Source organism: Salvelinus namaycush, chromosome 26, assembly GCF_016432855.1.
Source record: "Salvelinus namaycush isolate Seneca chromosome 26, SaNama_1.0, whole genome shotgun sequence".
In the NCBI taxonomy this organism is placed as follows: domain Eukaryota; kingdom Metazoa; phylum Chordata; class Actinopteri; order Salmoniformes; family Salmonidae; genus Salvelinus; species Salvelinus namaycush.
The window spans coordinates 27,455,746-27,474,502 of record NC_052332.1 but is presented as its reverse complement, the minus strand read 5'-3'; the positions used below and the strand labels follow the sequence as shown (position 1 = coordinate 27,474,502).

The 18,757-nt window shown below is 44.5% G+C and overlaps 1 protein-coding gene across 2 annotated transcripts in view; it reads right to left on the bottom strand.

The window, feature by feature from the left end:
* Window positions 1-111: 111 nt before the first annotated feature.
* Window positions 112-18,757, bottom strand: part of LOC120021583 (neuroligin-2-like) — a 59,878-nt gene continuing 41,232 nt past the window's right edge. For both annotated transcript variants that reach the window (XM_038965382.1, XM_038965383.1), the window contains 4 exons: window positions 14,350-14,615; window positions 13,996-14,149; window positions 1,327-1,693; window positions 112-1,042 (listed from right to left, as the gene is read on the bottom strand). In XM_038965382.1, coding sequence (XP_038821310.1) covers window positions 112-1,042; window positions 1,327-1,693; window positions 13,996-14,149; window positions 14,350-14,615 — 1,718 coding nt within the window. The remainder of the gene's footprint in view (window positions 1,043-1,326; window positions 1,694-13,995; window positions 14,150-14,349; window positions 14,616-18,757) is intronic.

Sequence of the window (18,757 nt, the reverse complement as noted above, 5' to 3'; positions counted from 1 at the left end):
ACACAGAAAAAGAAGAGAGGATAACCCCAGTAAGAGAGAGAAGAAGGAGGAGAGGACCAGTCTGTGTGGTGTTTATTTGTATCTCTGCTGATCCAGAGGTTATGCCTGGTCCTATACGCGGGTGGTGGAGTGTTGGTGTGGCAGGGCGTTGTTGCTGTGTCCAGGGGTGGGGGTGGTGGAGGGTGCCGGGGCGGGGGGGTAGGTGTTGAAGGGGTGGAGGGGCTGCATGCCGCTGATGGTGCTGGGCATCATGGTGATGGTGTTTGCCGTCATCAGCGGCACGTCCTCCGGTGCCCGCCGCAGCGCTAGCGTGTAGTCCGGCGGGCCCACCTGTGCCCGCAGCGGCTCCAGGTCGCCATGGAGACCGCGGGAAGGGAGGGGCGTGCCGATACCATGCTCCATCTCTACTCTCTGCTGCTTCATCTGCAGGGACATGAGCTCCTCCTCCTGGCTCAATGCCAGGTCATTGTGGGACGGGGCTCCCATGCCCAAGCCCATGGTGGTGCCCATGCCACGCTGGGGGGACAAGCGGCGGTGGCGTCTCTGCAGCAGCTCGTGGCGCTTGTCCCGTTTGTAGTAGAGCGCTGCGAAGGCCAGCACGTTGAGGAAGAGCAGCGAGGCGCCCACAGCCACAGTCACACTCAGCTCCGTGGAGTAGTCCCTTATCTCGTCAGGGAACGGGTTGCGGCGGGGCGGCTCTGAGGGGTCTGGCTCGGGTTCAGAGGGGTTGGTGGAGATGACAGGGTGGCGGGTGGAGCGTGCCCCAGGGGGGCCAGGCCGGTGGACGCGGGGACCTCCTCCTCCAGGTGGCAGGCGGGTGGTGATGGGGTTGATGTCCTCATGCAGGGAGTGCAGGTGAGGCACCAGCTCCAGCCAGAAGGCCACCTTGTTGGCCCGGTAGTTGTCCCTGACGCGGGGCTTCAGGCCAATGTGAAGGTACTGCTTGTCCTTGGAGCTGAACTTGGTCCAGATGACCTCCTCAAAGCGGTTGGGCTTGGTGTGGATGAACTTAGTGTCCTGAGGGACAGGCAGGTTGGGATCCCTGATGGAAAAAAAGAGAACAAGAGAGAGAAGGAAGGAAGGAAGGAAGGAAGGAAGGAAGGAAGGAAGGAAGGAAGGAAGGAAGGAAGGAAGGAAGGAAGGAAGGAAGGAAGGAAGGAAGGAAGGAAGGAAGGAAGGAAGGAAGGAAGGAAGGAAGGAAGGAAAGAAAGAAAGAAAGAAAGATGATCAAAATAATTGAGCATGTACTGTATGCATCTGATAGAGCATGTTTCTAATTTGATATCTCAGTGCTGTGTCTAGGTCCTGTCTAGGTTCAGTACTGACCCGGTCTTGGCAAAGTTGGTCCAGTAGGTCATGACCACAGCACTGAGCATGACGTCATTCTTCGAGAAGTTACAGGGGAACAGGTCTGTGGCTCCCACCATGGGGACCCCAAACACGTAGGGTAGCTCATCCCCGTGGGCCGCGTCCGCCCACTCTGGCCGGGCCTCTGTCTGGCAGTGGTGGTGGAAGGTGTAGAAGTAGACAGGAGACTGGAACTCAGCGTGCAGCTTGGCTGTGGCCACAGCTGGCGCCACCCACTGGTGATCTGTGAACAGTGCCAGCAGGGTCTTCCTCCTCATGTCTATGTTGTCCCTGTCGGCCCAGTCTGTGTACATGAACTTTATGGTCTCCCTCAGGATGTCCTTACCTGAAGACAGACAGAGATGGGGTGAGACACAGAGAGAGCAAGCGAGAGATGAGAGAGAGAGAGAGAGAGAGAGAGAGAGAGCGAGAGAGAGAGAGAGAGAAAGGGGAGAGACAGAATGAGAGCAAGAGAGGGATTAGAGAGACAGAGAGAGGGGGGAGAGACAGAGAGGGGGGAAGACAGAGAGGGGGGAGACAAAGAGATGAGAGAGGGGGAAGAAGCAGAGAGAGGGAAGAGAGACAGAACGAGCAAGAGAGATATTAGAGAGAGAGAAAGGGGGAGAGAGAAAGGGTAGAGACAGAGAATGCGAGCAAGAGAGAGATTAGAGAGACAGAGAGAGGGGGAGACAGGGGGGGCAGAGACTGAGAGCAGGGACTATCAAGAAAAAACTTCTAACAAACCAAAACCTGCAGAAGAAACACAGTGGAACCTGGAAATACCATCCAACACAAAACTCAGTGAGTAATATTCAGTCTGAAGCTACTTCTGAAGCCAAAAAGTAAAAGACAATCTCTAGGTAATTTTGTTATATAAAGTTAAGTAAATAAGTATACTAAGCTACCAAAATGCTAGGACAGAACAGACCTGTCGGCACCTTCAATTAGCACTGAGGTTTGAAGCCAGATGTGTAAAAACTCTTGAACCCAACAATGGCAGGAGAGTTTCACAGCTCCCCCCACCCAAATTTAGAGGCCTTTGAAGCCCCAATGGCTTATCCCTGTCCAGAGGTCATTACAATACAGTACCCCATGTATAATAAAAATAACACTGCAAGGAATAAGTATAAAAAAAGCTCCTCAAGGACAACCCAGAAACATTATTTGCTGACTGCTACAAAGAGGGGAACGTAAGCAACTTAATTTCCCACACAGACCATCCCCTGGCATGGCACAGTGCTGTAAGAGCACACTACCCCAAGAGAGAGTGTATTGGCCAAGGGTGGAAACTCAGAAAACTTGACATTGAGGAAATTGAAACAATGTCTGTCAACGTGTACAAGTCTGGGACAGTAATGGTGCATGGCATCATGCAGGACTTTTATGGGATCAAAGAGAGAGCACAGCAGGAAAATCTCTCTCCCTGTGACGACTCCCCCATCCTGAGTGTCTGATCACACCTCTTCAAACTGTCCCGCAGATGAGAATAGTGTCACCCCTCCAGCACTGAACACACCCAGGTCCCACAACTGCACTGGTCCTCCATCATTGAGAGGGATAAATTCACAGAGCTGGAGAGAGACATGTTGGAGCTCAGAGAGCTGGTCCACACAATCCAGACAGAAGAACCCACAAAACAGACCAGCACAACAAGACCCGGAGGGCAGAATGTGGAGATGGACGGCTGTCTGAGAGAGCTGGCTGCTCTACGGACTGAGGTGAGATAACTTAAAGAGGCACACATGGCATTGAAGGACGAGGTCAGAAAGCTGAGGTGTGACAGAGAGCAGGACACTCCCCCAGACAAGCCAGCAAGGCTGGGAGTGATTGAAAAAACTTCTTCCACTCACCCCAATGCACAAGTGTTTATCTCCACCCTGCTACCACTAAAAGACTTTCACCCTGCCACCATACAGCGGGTGAATGCAAGCATTTCGCAAGACTGTGCCTCAAAACCTAAATGTATACCTGGCCCACCACTCCACCCTGGACTTTAACAGCCTTTATGACCAGATCCACCTCCACAAGGCAGCAATCCCAACTTTTGCCAGGACCCTGAAGGACGTTGGCACGCTCCTGAAGGACGTCATCCTCAACCGTAGCCCCAACACCTCACACAGGAGCAACAGAGCAATGGACACCCCGCCCAGACCAGTGAGACACCCTCCCAGACCTGCAAGACCCCCTCCCGAAGGACCTGTACCAAGGGAACCCATGCCAAGAGGACCTACACCCACACCACAGCATCACCAGCCACACACCAACCAACTAAGACCACCCGAAGCAAACCCTGGCCACACCCTATATAGGCCACCCCATATCAGACCAATGCACCTTCTGCCCACCCCATGCCCCCCGACCCTGCGGCAATGGCCTCAACATGACAGCAGGACATTATGCCCAGGCCGTGAGCAGAGCAACAGGCCCAACCACCGCTATTACACCCGCCCAAGCCCCATCCTGCGACCTAAGAGGTGTGTATCAGATGCTTAACATGCTCTGCTCACACCTACTGTGATTGTCCGGGCCTAAACCACACAAAAACAACACTAGACACTATGGAACACAAAGCTTTTACTATCTCATCCTGGAATATACAAGGTCTGAGGTCATCTGCCTTTGGTCTAAAGAGCAGGAACCCAGATTTCATCAAAGAAATTGGAAATACAGACATTCTTATCCTACAAGAAACATGGTATAAAGGAGACAGGCCCACTGGTTGCCCTCTAGGTTACAGAGAGCTGGTAGTTCCATCCACTAAACTATGAGGTGTGAAACAGGGAAGAGACTCGGGGGTATGCTAATTTGATATAGAGGAGACCTAACCCACTCTATTAAATTAGTTAAAACATGAACATTTTACATTTGGCTAGAAGTTAATAAGGAAATTATCGCAACAGATAAAAATGTGCTAATGTTTGCTACCTTTATCCCCCCACTAGAATCCTCATACTTTAACAATGACAGCTTCTCCATCCTAGAGGGGGAGATCAACAATTACCAGGCAGGGACTAAATGCCAGAACTGGACAAGAACCTGGCACCCTCAGCACACAGGGGGACAAACACCTACCTGGAGGTGACAGCATTCCCTCCACCAATTACGACAACAAAAACAGGTCACAACTCCTGCAGTCCACTGACACCCCTATCAGATCACAGTAAAATCACACTCTACTTGAACAGAGCTATGCTCAATCATGAGGCATCAAAGCCAAAGGAACTGAATAATATTAAGAAATGCTATAGATGGAAGGAAAATAGTGTGGAAATCTACCAAAAAACAATTAGGCAACAACAAATTCAATCCCTTTTAGACAATTTCCTTGACAAAAGGTTTCACTGTAATAGTGAAGGTGTCACGATCGTCTTCGTGAGAGTGAGAGGACCACGGCGCAGCGCGTGAAAAATACATCTCTTTTATTTTAGAGAAGGGAAAATCATGCAACGAACACTATTACAAACGAAAACAAAACAACAAACGTGAAGCTAAATACGTAAGTGCAACCACAAGCTACAAACGTACAACATAGACAACACCCCACAAAAGCCTACTGCCTATGGCTGCCTTAAATATGGCTCCCAATCAGAGACAATGAATGACAGCTGTCTCTGATTGAGAACCAATCTAGGCAGCCATAGACATAACTAGACAACATTACTCTACTCTGCCCCATACACATACAACACCCCTAGACATTACAAAACACATACATTCCCCATGTCACACCCTGACCTAACTAAAAAACATAAAGAAAACAAAGAATACTAAGGCCAGGGCGTGACAGAAGGTGTACATTTGGCAGTAGAAAACCTAAAACAGCATTTTTGACCTCTCAGCTTCCCTATCAAATCTAAAAATGTAAAGCAGACAACGTAAGAAAATGAACAACAATAACAAATGGTTTGATGAAGAATGCAAAAACCTAAGAAAGGAATTGAGAAACCTGTCTAACCAAAAACATAGAGACCCAGAAAACCTGAGCCTACGCCTTAACTATTTTTTAACTATTTGTTTTTATATTACCTTTATTTAACCAGGTAGGCCAGTTGAGAACAAGTTCTCATTGACAACTGCGACGTGGCCAAGATAAAGCAAAGCAGTGCAACAAAAACAACAACACAGAGTTACACATGGGATAAACAAACGTACAGTCAATAACACAATAGAAAAATCTGTATACAGTGTGTGCAAATGAAGTAAGGTGGTAAGGCAATAAATAGGCCAATAGTGGCGAGGTAATTACAATTTAGCAATTTAAACTGGAGTGATATATGTGCAGATGAGGATGTGCAAGTGGAAATACTGGTGTGCAAAAAAGCAGAAAAACAAAAACAAATATGGGGATGAGGTAGGTAGTTGGTTGGATGGGCTATTTACAGATGGGCTATGTACCGCTGCAGCGATCGGTAAGCTGCTCTGACAGTTATTTAGTGAGGGAGATATACAGCTGAATTCGGGAAGTTTAAATGTATTTGGCTAAGGTGTATGTAAACTCAGTTTTTCACAATTCCTGACATGTAATCCTAGTAAACATTCCATGTCTTAGGACAGTTAGGATCACCACTTTATTTTAAGAATGTGAAATGTCAGAATAATAGTAGAGAGAATTATTTATTTCAGCTTTTATTTCTTTCATCACATTCCCAGTGGGTCAGAAGTTTACATACACTCAGTATTTGGTAGCATTGCATATAAATTGTTTAAAGCGTACCACAATAAGTTGGGTGAATTTTGGACCATTCCTCCTGACAGAGCTGGTGTAACTGAGTCAGGTTTGTAGGCCTCCTTGCTCGCACACGTTTTTTCAGTTCTGCCCACAAATTTTATACAGGATTGAGGTCAGGGCTTGTGATGGCCACTCCAATACCTTCACTTTGTTGTCCTTAAGCCATTTTGCCACAACTTTGGAAGTATGCTTGGGGTCATTGTCCATTTGGAAGACCCAAGCTTTAACTTCCTGACTGATGTCGAGATGTTGCTTCAATATATCCACAACATGTTCCTGTCTCATGATGCCATCTATTTTGTGAAGTGCACCAGTCCCTTCTGCAGCAAAGCACCACGACAACATGATGCTGCCACCCCCGTGCTGGGATGGTGTTCTTCGGCTGGCAAGCCTCCCACCTTTTCCTCAAAACATAACCATGGTCATTATAGTCAAACAGTTCTATTTTTGTTTCATCAGACCAGAGGACATTTCTCTAAAAAGTACGATCTTTGTCCCCATGTGCAGTTGCAAACCGTAGTCTGGCTTTTTTATGGCGGTTTTGGAGCAGTGGCCTCTTCCTTGCTGAGCGGCCTTTCAGGTTATGGCGATATAGGACTCCTTTTCTGTGGATATAGATACTTTTTTACCTGTTTCCTCCAGCATCTTCACAAGGTCCTTTCTGTGATTGATTTGCACTTTTCACACCAAAGTACATTCATCTCTAGGAGGCAGAAAGCGTCTCCTTCCTGAGCGGTATGACGGCTGCGTGGTCCCATGGTGTTTATACTTGCGTACTATTGTTTGTACAGATGAACGTGGTACCTTCATGCATTTGGAAATTGCTCCCAAGGATGAACCAGACTTGTGGAGGTCTACAATTTTTTTTCTGAGGTCTTGGCTGATTTCTTTTGATTTTCCCATGATGTCAAGCAAAGAGGCACTGAGTTTGAAGGTATGCCTTGAAATACATCCACAGGTACACCTCGAATTGACTCAAATTATGTCAATTAGCCTATCAGAAGCTTCTAAAGCCATGACATCATTTTCTGGAATTTTCCAAGCTGTTTAAAGGCACAGTCAACTTAGCGTATGTAAACTTCTGACCTACTGGAATTGTGATACAGTGAATTATAAGTGAAATAATCTGTCTGTAAACAATTGTTGGAAAGATAAGTAGATAAGTAGATGTCCTAACCGACTTCCCAAAACTATAGTTTGTTAACAAGACATTTGTGGAGTGGTTGAAAAACGAGTTTTAATGACTCCAACCTAAGTGTATGTAAACTTCCGACTTCAACTGTAAGTCTCCAACTTCAGTGATTTTTGCAATTCGTTCCAGTCATTGGCAGCAGAGAACTGGATAACAATATGGGGATGAGGTAGTTGGATGGGCTATTTACAGATGGGCTATGTACAGATGCAATGATCGGTAAGCTGCTCTGACAGCTGATGCTTAAAGTTAGTGAGGGAGATATAAGTCTCCAACTTCAGTGATTTTTGCAAATTTTTTTGCAAAAAAAAAGGAACGGTGGCCAAAGGAGGAATTGGCTTTGGGGGTGACCAGTGAAATACACCTGCTGGAGCGCATGCTACGGGTGGGAGCTGCTATGGTGACCAGTGAGCTGAGATAAGGCGGGTCTTTACCTAGCAAGGACTTATAGATAACCTGGAGCCAGCGGGTTTGGCGACGAATATGTAGCTTGGACCAGCCAACGAGAGCATACAGGTGTGGTGGGTAGTGGTGGGTAGTATATGGGGCTTTGGTGACAAAACGGATGTCACTGTGATAGACTGCATCCAATTTGATGAGTAGAGTGTTGGAGGCTAATTTGTAAATGACATCGCCGAAGTCAAGGATTGGTAGGATAGTCAGTTTTACGAGGGTATGTTTGGCAGCATGAGTGAAGGAGGCTTTGTTGCAAAATAGGAAGCCGATTCTAGATTTAACTTTGGATTGGAGATGCTTAATGTGAGTCTGGAAGGAGAGTTTACAGTCCAGCCAGACACCTAGGTATTTATAGTTGTCCACATATTCTAAGTCAGAACCGTCCAGAGTAGTGATGCTAGTCGGGCGGGCGGGTGCGGGCAGCGATCGGTTGAAGAGCATGCATTTCGTTTTACTAGCATTTAAGAGCAGTTGGAGGCTACGGAAGGAGTGTTGTATGGCGTTGAAGCTCGTTTGGAGGTTTGTTAACACAGTGTCCAAAGAAGGGCCAGATGTATACAGAATGGTGTCATCTGCGTAGAGGTGGATTAAAGAATCACCCGCAGCAAGAGCAACATCATTGATATATACAGAGAAAAGAGTCGGCCCAAGAATTGAACCCTGTGGCACCCCCGTAGAGACTGCCAGAGGTCTGGACAACAGGCCCTCCGATTTGACACACTGAACTCTATCTGAGAAGTTGTTAGTGAACCAGGCGAGGCAGTCATTAGACAAACCAAGGCTGTTGAGTCTGCCGATAAGAATACGTTGATTGACAGAGTCAAAAGCCTTGGCCAGGTCAATGAAGACGGCTGCACAGTACTGTCTTTTATCGATGGCGGTTATGATATCGTTTAGGACCTTGAGCGTGGCTGAGGTGCACCCATGACCAGCTCGGAAACCAGATTGCATAGTGGAGAAGGTACGGTGGGATTCGAAATGGTTGGTGATCTGTTTGTTGACTTGGCTTTCGAAGACTTTAGAAAGGCAGGGCAGGATGGATATAGGTCTGTAACAGTTTGGCTCTAGAGTGTCTCCCCCTTTGAAGAGGGGGATGACCGCAGCCGCTTTCCAATTTTTAGGAATCTCAGACGATATGAAAGAGAGTTTGAACAGACTAGTAATAGTTGTTGCAACAATGGCGGCGGATAATTTTAGGAAGAGAGGGTCCAGATTGTCTAGCCCAGCTGATTTGTAGGGGTCCAGATTTTGCAGCCCTTTCATAATATCAGCTGTCTGGATTTGGGTGAAGGAGAAGCGTGGGGGGGGGGGGGGGGGGGGCTTGGGCCAGTTGCTGTGGGGGGTGTAGAGCTGTTGGCCATAGTTGGGGTAGCCAGGTGGAAAACATGGCCAGCCGTAGAGAAATGCTTATTGAAATTCTTGATTATCGTGGATTCATCAGTGGTGACAGTGGTTATTCTCCAAGGACTTTACAGTGTCCCAAAACATTTGGGAATTAGTGCTGCAGGATGCACATTTCTGTTTGAAAAAGCTAGCCTTTGCTTTACTAACTGACTGTGTGTATTGGTTCCTGACTTCCCTGAAAAGTTGCATACCTCGGGGACTATTCGATGCTAGTGCAGTACGCCACAGGGTGTTTTTTAAGATGGTGAGGAAAGCACTTTAAAACCTCTTATGGCTGCAAGCCCGAGGTCGGTACACCTATGACAACATCCCCCACCCCCCCCACACTGATTAGCATCGCTAGCATAGCGTCACAATTAAATAGTAGCATCTAAATATCATTAAATCACAAGTCCAAGACACCAAATGAAAGATACAGATCTTGTGAATAAAGCCACCATTTCAGATTTTTAAAATGTTTTACAGGGAAGACAAAATATGTAAATCTATTAGCTAACCACGTTAGCAAAAGACACCATTTTTCTTTGTCCACCATTTTTTCTCTCCACCAGTAGCTATCACCAATTCGGCCAAATAAAGATATTGATAGCCACTAACCAAGAAAAAACCTCATCAGATGACAGTCTGATAACATATTTATTGTATAGGATAGGTTTTGTTAGAAAAATGTGCATATTTCAGGTATAAATCATAGTTTACAATTGCACCCACCATCACAACTCGACTAGAATAAATACACAGAGCAACGTGTATTACCTAATTACTAATCATAAAACATTTCTTAAAAATACACAGCTCACAGCAATGGAAAGACACAGATCTTGTGAATTCAGACAATATTTCAGATGTTCTAAGTGTTTTACAGCGAAAACACAATAAATCGTTATATTAGCATACCACATGTGCAAACGTTACCAGAGCATCGATTCAAGCCAAAGAGAGCGATAACGTAATCATCGCCAAAATATATTAATTTTTTCACTAACCTTCTCAGAATTCTTCCGATGACACTCCTGTAACATCATATTACAACATACATATAGAGTTTGTTCGAAAATGTGCATATTTAGCCACAAAAAAACGTGGTTATACAATGACAAAACTAGCAAAACTAGCCTGAAAATGTCGGGCGCCATATTTGACAGTGATCTTGTCTCATGATTAACTATTCATAAACTTGACTAAAAAAATATAAGTTGGACAGCTATCGAAAGACAAATTAGTTCTTAATGCAATCGCTGAATTACATTTCTAAAATTATCCTTACTGTGCAATACAGGGTTCGCCAAGCGAAGCTATACCAAAGAAAATGGCGGAATATGCGTTTAAATTTTTTCGACAGAACAACGATTTATCATCTTAAATATTTCTTACTATGAGGTGATCTTCCATCAGAATCTTGGGCAATGTATCCTTTCTTGGGTCTAATCTTCTTTTGGTCGAAAGATGTCCGCTTGTCCGTCGAAATGCCCACTAACGTTCGACCGGTACTGGAAACGTGCCCAAAGCTTCAAAGTGCATCACCAAGAATTGCCTCAAAATCGCACTAAACGGATATAAATTGCTATAAAACGGTTTAAATTAACTACCTTATGATGTCTTTAACACCTATAACGAGTAAAAACATGACCGGCGAAATATTACTGGCTAAACCCAAGCTTGGAAAGAGAGCAGGTCCAACGTACATCGTGCGTCAGGCGCAGCAGGAAAAGAACGGTACATCCGGTCTTTGTCGTTTTATACAGGCCCTGATTGCGCAATCGACTCCATTCAAATTGTCACCTCTTACTGACATCTAGAGGAAGGCGTAGGCAGTGTTTGTAGCATCATAGCCTTCACAGGGACTTATGAACTGACCTGGGAGCAGGGGCCAAGATGTCTGAAATCTCACACCATATCAGGAAAAGTGCTGTAGAATGAGTTCTGTTCCACTCAGAGACATAATTCAAACGGCTATAGAAACTAGAGAGTGTTTTCTATCCAATAATAACAATAATATGCATATTGTACGAGCAAGAATTGAGTACGAGGCCGTTTGAAATGGGCACCTTAAACAGAGCTACTCAATACTGCCCCTGCAGCCATAAAAAGTTAAAAGAACAACCAGGCATCCTCTACTGACGGGACGAGGTCAATATCCTTCCAGGATACCCGGGCCAGGTCGATTAGAAAGGCTTGCTCGCAGAAGTGTTTTAGGGAACTATGGCAAATCACTAAAACAATACAGAAATACACTACGGAAAAATAAAGATAATAATAATAAGAAATCAGCTCAATGTAATTGTAGAATCCAAATTCTCTAACCACTTATGGGAAAATTGGAAAGCTCTAAACAAACAACCACATGAAGAGTTATCTATCCAAAACGGATATACAGTATATGGATAAATCACTCCAATCTTTTGGGCTCTATAACAAAGAACAAACAGCAAAAACAAATACATGATCAAATACAAATCTTAGAATAAATTATTAAAGACTACCAGAACCCACTGGATTCTCCAATTACATTAAATGAACTACAGGACAAAATACAAACCCTCCAACCCAAAAAGGCCTGTGGGGTTGAAGATATCCTAAATGAAATGATAAAATACAGAGACCACAATTTTAAATTGACTGTACTTAAACTCTTTAACATTATCCTCAGCTCTGGCATCTTCCCCAATATTTGGAACCAAGGACTGATCACCCCAATCCACAAAAGTGGAGAAATATTTGACCCCAATAACTACCGGGGGATATGCAACAACATCAACCCTGGGAAAATCCTCTGCATTATCATTAACAGCAGACAAACATTTCCTCCGTGAAAACAATGTACTGAGCAAATGTCAAATTGGCTTTTTACCAAATTACCATACGACAGACCACGTATTCACCCTGCACACCCTAATTGACAAACAAAAAATTCTAAACAAAGGCAAAGTCATGCTTTGCTGATTTAAAAAAAGCTTTCCACTCAATTTGGCATGAGGGTCTGCTATACAAATTGATGGAAAGTGGTGTTGGGGGAAAAACATACGACATTATAAAATCCATGTACACAAACAACAAGTGTGCAGTTAAAATTGGCAAAAAAAACACACACATTTCTTTCCACAGGGCCGGGGGTGAGACAGCGATGCAGCTTAAGCCCCACCCCCTTCAACATATATATCAATGAATTGGGGAGGGAACTAGAACAATCTGCAGCACCCGGCCTCACCCTACTAGAATCTGAAATCAAATGTCTACTGTTTGCTGACGATCTGGTGCTTCGGTCCCCAACCAAGGAGGAACTACAGCAGCACCTAGATCTTCTGTACAGATTCTGTCAGACCTGGGCCCTGACAGTAAAACTCAGTAAGACAAAAATAATGGTGTTCCAAAAAAGGTCCAGTTGCCAGGACCACGAATACAAATTCCATCTAGACACTATTGCCCTAGAGCACACAAAAAGCGATACATACCTCAGCCTCAACATCAGCGCCACAGGTAACTTCCACAAAGCTGTGAACAATCTGAGAGACAAGGCAAGAAGGGCCTTCTATGCCATCAAAAGGAACATAAAATTCAACATACCATTTAGGATCTGGCAAAAAATACTTGAGTCAGTTATAGAACCCATTGCACTTTATGAATGTGAGCTCTGGGGTTCGCTCATCAACCAAGAATTCACAAAATGGGACAAACACCAAATTGAGACTCTGCATGCAAAATTCTGCAAAAATATCCTCAGTAAAACTTAAAACACCATATAATGCATGCAGAGCATAATTAGGCTGATATTCGCTATTTATCAAAATTGAGAAAAGAACCGTTAAATTCTACTATCCCCTAAAAGGAAGCGATTTCCAAGCCTTCCATAACAAAGCCATCACCTACAGAGAAATGGACCTGGAGAAGAGACCCCTAAGCAAGCTGGTCCTGGGGCTCTGTTCACAAACACAAACAGACCCCACAGAGCCCCAGGACAGCAACACAATTAGACCCAACCAAATCATGAGAAAACAAAAAGATAATTACTTGACAGATTGGAAAGAATTTACAAAAAACTGAGCAAACGAGAATGCTATTTGGCCCTAAACAGAGAGTACACAGTGGAAGAATACCTGACCACTGCGACTGACCCAAAATAAAATAAATCTTTGACTATGTACAGACTCAGTGAGCATAGTCTTGCTACTGAGAAAGGCTGCCGTGCACAGGTGGAAACTGAGCTGCACTTCCTAACCTCCTGCCAAATGTAGGACTATATTAGAGACACATATTTCCCTCAGATTACACAGACCCACAAAGAATCGAAAACAAATCCAATTTTGATAAACTCCCATATCTATTGGGTGAAATACCACAGTGTGACATCACAGCAGCAAGATTTGTGACCTGTTGCCACAAGAAAAGGGCAACCAGTGAAGAACAAACACCTTTGTAAATACAACCTATATTATTTTCCATTTTGTACTTCAACTAGAGAGAGAGAGAGGTGGGAGAGTGAGAGAGGTGGTGGAGAGAGGGAGAGAGAGGGAGAGAGACAGAGAGAGGGGAGAGTGAGCAGGAGGAGAGGGGGGAGAGTGATAGAGGGGGGGAGACATAGAATGAGAGCAAGAGATAGATTAGAGAGAGAGAGAGAGAGACAGAGAGAGGGGGAGAGTGAGAGGGGGGAGACAGAGAATGAGAGCAAGAGATAGATTAGAGAGTAACAAGAGATGGGGAGGTTAAGGAACAGAGAGACCTTGAATACCCACCAATGAAATACTAAAGCATTGCGAAATAAAATATTTATCTATTATTAACACACATGGGTAAGTGGAGCATTACTTCTGCTCCTGTGGGGGCGACTAATATGTTTGTGTTTATGAGGACATTTATAACAAACTCTCACCCTCAGGGTATCCATACAGGTTGTCCACAAAGTTGGAGATGGTGTAGTCAAAAGAGGCTGCAGAGATCCCATCATCCCCCTCACTGTCATCCACAAATTTCAGCCCTTCTCCCTGGTTCACCCCCAGCAGGATGTCATAGTTCAGGAACTCCCCCTGGTGGCAGCACACACACACACAGCATCACAGAACATGGAGGAAGAAAAAGACACTGCTATAGAAACAGTAAGAGCAGACGTTGCATAAAAATGCCAAATATATAAAAGACTGTGAGAAAGACGGATAGAAATACAATTTAAAAAATAATTGAAAGACAGAATAGACATGTTGTTTTGGAGCTAAAGGCTGAGTCCGACCTGTTGCATGAGAATCTCAGGGTCGTCGGGCACCACGTCTCCATCCACCACTGGGCCGAAGGCGATATGATATCTGGCCGGCTGGATGTCCTGGTCCACCAGCTCCCTGAAGGTTTTCCTCCTCAGACACTCCACCAGGTCGCCTGTGTCCCCGTAGCTGCAGCCTACCTTCTTAGCCAGGATCTGGGTGTACATGAGGGGTCGGTAGTTGACCGACCAGCTGGAGATGGCTGAGCCACTCTGGGCTATGGCTCTCTGGAACAGACCTGGGGGTCACAATAGGGTCAGAGGACTCAGATCCCTGAGTGTATAATAGATATAGGGCACTGTACTGTCTGTATCTAGAGAAAGTATCACTCTCTCCATTTACGCTGTCTTTTCATCCCTCTGACACACTCACTAGCTGCTCATGAGGCCTTCAAGGCACTACAGAGAGAGTGCTTTAATGATGCATGCATCAGAGGAGGAGCCCTGGCACCGTGAAGTATTACATATGGAGGGAGCACTGGTCCAGATATGCTGCCTCTCTCCCCAGCCCCACTAAATCACTGTAAACTTTAGGCTTGCCAAATCCACCTTTTCTCTCATATCACATACGGAGGCAGGCCGGCTGGCACACAAAATGGCGACAGGCCGGCACACAGCTGTGTTGGTGTTTCCACTGACTGGTGGCTGTGTTGAATGGAGAGAGCGAGACCGAGAGCGAGAGCGAGAGTGAGAGCGAGAGCGAGAGCGAGAGCGAGAGCGCGGGTAGAGAGAGGAGAGTACTGCTGCACTGTTATGTAAAGTGCCTTGTTGTCCCCCTGTTTTCATCTGCAGATTCTGTCATTAATAATTAAGACCCCCTTCGCCCCATTCCATCCCCCATCCTCTGCATGTGCCACCTCCCCCGCTCCTCTCCCTGTGAAATCAATTAAGACTCGTCTCAGCTGCAGCTCAAGTTCTGTGCTCAGCTCTGCTCTCTCCTACTCACAGACAGACACATCCATATTGACAGGCCTCGTTATAGTGCTCTCTCTCTCACAGACAGACAGACACACACATCCATATTAACTCAGTTCAAAGTGCTCACTCATACACCAGTCTCTCTCTCATATACACAAACGGAGATTCATATTCTACACCGTAGAATCTACAATCAGATTTCCTATACCGAAGTCAAATTAATTATGTTGTAATTTGCATATTGATCTGATTCAACGAACCTATTCTATGTGTGGCTCAATCTCAGATAGTCCTATCCATATTCATATGGGCCTAAAGTTCTATCCCATAATACTCTACCTACCTCATTGATATTCATACATCATCCTAGGGTTCAATGACATACTACCTTGTTGCTCAGTTAGACACTATGGAACTGAGGCAAGAGGAACGTTTGTCTTTAAAGGCCCAGTGCAGTCAAAATTCAGTTTTCCTATATTTTGTATCACATTGTACAACAGCTGATGAAACTAACACTATATAAGTGTAAAAAAAAATTGAGCAGTGTTATTTCCCAATAGTTTCTGTTTGAAAATACAATCTACATAGGACCTTCTAATCAGCCTGTTCGCATGGGCGAGAGTTTCGGCTTGCCTTGTGACATCAACAGTTGGTAAATTGGTTAATAGACCAATAACAAAGAGAGATCCAAACCATACTGCCAATAACAGCTAGTTTTAAGTTAACCTCCCCACTCAGACCACTCCCAGACAAAATTATTCTTTCTGAAAAAGCTATTTTTGTCAATTTTAAAGGAAAACTATTATAGTAAGGAAATGATATGATATTGATATAAAAAATGGCTGCATTGGGCCTTTAAATACACCTCTCTGGGTTTCCATTTTTAACACATACCTGAATAGTAGTTAAAACATGTTAGTGCTATCGTGTTGATGATTGAAATGGTAATATGGTGATTATGATGACAGTAATAGTGGGGATTGTTGTCGTAGAGGATGATATTGCTGTTATTGTAGATGATGACTGTTTATTTATTTATGTGTTTTTAATTGAACCTTTATTTAACTAGACAATTCAGTTAAGAACAAATTCTTACTTACAATGACGGCCTGCCCCGGCCAAACCCGGACGACGCTGGGCCAATTGTGTGCCGCCCTATAGGACTCCCAACCACGGCCGGATGTGATACAGCCTGTATTCAAACCAGGGACTGTAGTGACGCCTCTTGCACTGAGATGCAGTGCCTTAGATCACTGTGCCACTCGGGAGCCCAAAATGACATCATTTTTTTAATTTACATTTTTTTCTCCCCAATTTCGTGAAATCAATTGGTAGTTACAGTCTTAACCCATAGCTGCAACTCCCGTGCACAGTGGCGGATATAGGTATAGGCGACATGGGCAGCCGCCCAGGGCGGCACGGGGAGCCCGCACAAAAAAAGTCGGAATCGTGACAGTTGCACGATCGGTTTTCTATCGCTCATTTGCACGTCACGTCAATGATATCATGTCACCGTGTGGGATTGTGGGTCAATTAACCTTGTCGGAGTGGGCGCCCTGATTCTAGTTTGTGAGCTAGGCAGGCTACTGCCTGGGAAGGTCTCCCACTCAGAAGTACGAGATGGGGAGGGGGCGGGTATAGGTTGACCTCAGGTCTCCCCACTAGAAGCCCAAGGTAGGGGGAGCGTGGGAATCTATCAAATAGCGCACCTCTAACTTTGTACAGTACCAATGCAATGATGTAAAATCAGTCACACTACAAAATGCTACCAAATAAACCACAATTCATTCATAACACTGTGAATATATAGTTTCATAGACATATTGTTGCATTTTTTTCTGGTTTGTGCGAAATTGTTAAGAATAATATACAACCAGTCTGCACACCAAGGTGAATTGGTTTCATCTTGACTCTTGGTTGACAGTGTTGGGGGATGAGTAATGTATTGATGCTCGAGTGCCGGGAGAGGCGAAGGTCGGGAGCTGTGCGTCCTCCGAAACACAACCCCGCCAAGCCGCACTGCTTCTTGACAGGGACAAGAACATCCCTGCCAGCCAAACCCTCCCCTAACCCGGACGACGCTGGGCCAATTGTGCGCCACCTCATGGGTCTCCCGGTTGCGGCCGGCTACGACACAGCCTGGGATCAAACCAGGATCTGTAGTTACGCAGCTAGCACTGTGATGCAGTGCCTTAGATCGCTGTGCCACTCACCACTCGAGAGGCCCCTGACTATCATGTTTGATGATGTTGGCGATGATGATTCTTATGTTGTTGATGATAATCACTAAAATGATGATGACTGTTCCAAGATAGCACATTTGGTTCCCTGGAAGTTGTGGGAACGTATGTTTTTGGTTTCACATTGGTTGTGGGAACGAACCTATACGCTTCCTGACCAGAAAAACTTACTTCATAAAAAATGTTCTGAGAACAGAAGTGAAAATGTGTCAGTTTTGGGTTGCAGGGAGGTTCTGAGAACGTTTTACTTTAGTTCCTTCAATGTTTTCCTAGAAGATTTTATTAATGCTCTGAGAACGGAAATTATAGGTTATTTGATGGTTTTTGAATAAGTTCCTTAAAACTTTCACTGAATGTTTTCAATAAGACTTTGAATAGCACTGCTAGCTTATTTTGGGTTCACTTTTTTGAACTCCAGAACACACGGAAATTAATTTCCTATAAAACTCTGTTCTCTATTCATGAATTTAGTCCACTGCGCCGCCAGGATGGAGCTATTATGTAATGTTTTTCAATTCAAGCTGTTAATTTTAGTCTATTCAAACAGACCCCATTTCAAAGAAAACAAACACTTATTAAGATCGGGTGTGGACAATTAGTGGGTGAGGCCAATTAGTGGGCGTGGCCAACAAACCTGAGAACATTTAACAAGATCGAGGATAGAGAGTTTTGTTGATGCTGAGTATGGAATGTAAATGTTTTTAACATTACTAAAGTTTTCTTCTTTTTTTTAAACGTTTTCTTAACATGCTTTTTAAATAATATTCTTGGAATGTTCTATGTACGTTACTAAAGTTTCATGTTTTGTTTTTTTAACGTTTTCCTAATGTTCTTGGAACAATTTGAGAACATGACCATAAATAGAACCATGACAAAACCTGTAGGAAACGCTATGCTGAAGTACTGAAATTCCCACAGAAGAAGGTTTCTTAACATTCTCTGAACTATTTGAGAACATTCCCAATGTCAAACCAGTTGGAGAACCTTCCTAGAACATTACCAAAATGTCAATGAAATGTAACCATGTTTGAACTTTTAGGAAACGTTCTGTAAAAGTAATGAAATACCAAGAAAGTTCCTTAATTGTGCTGAGAATGTTCCAAAGCCAAGCAACTATTCTGCACCATTCCCAGAAAGTTGTGGGAAGGTTGTTTGCAAAATAACCATAGGACTACTACACTCTCACCAGGCTCTAAGAAACATATGGTTCTCAGAACATTATG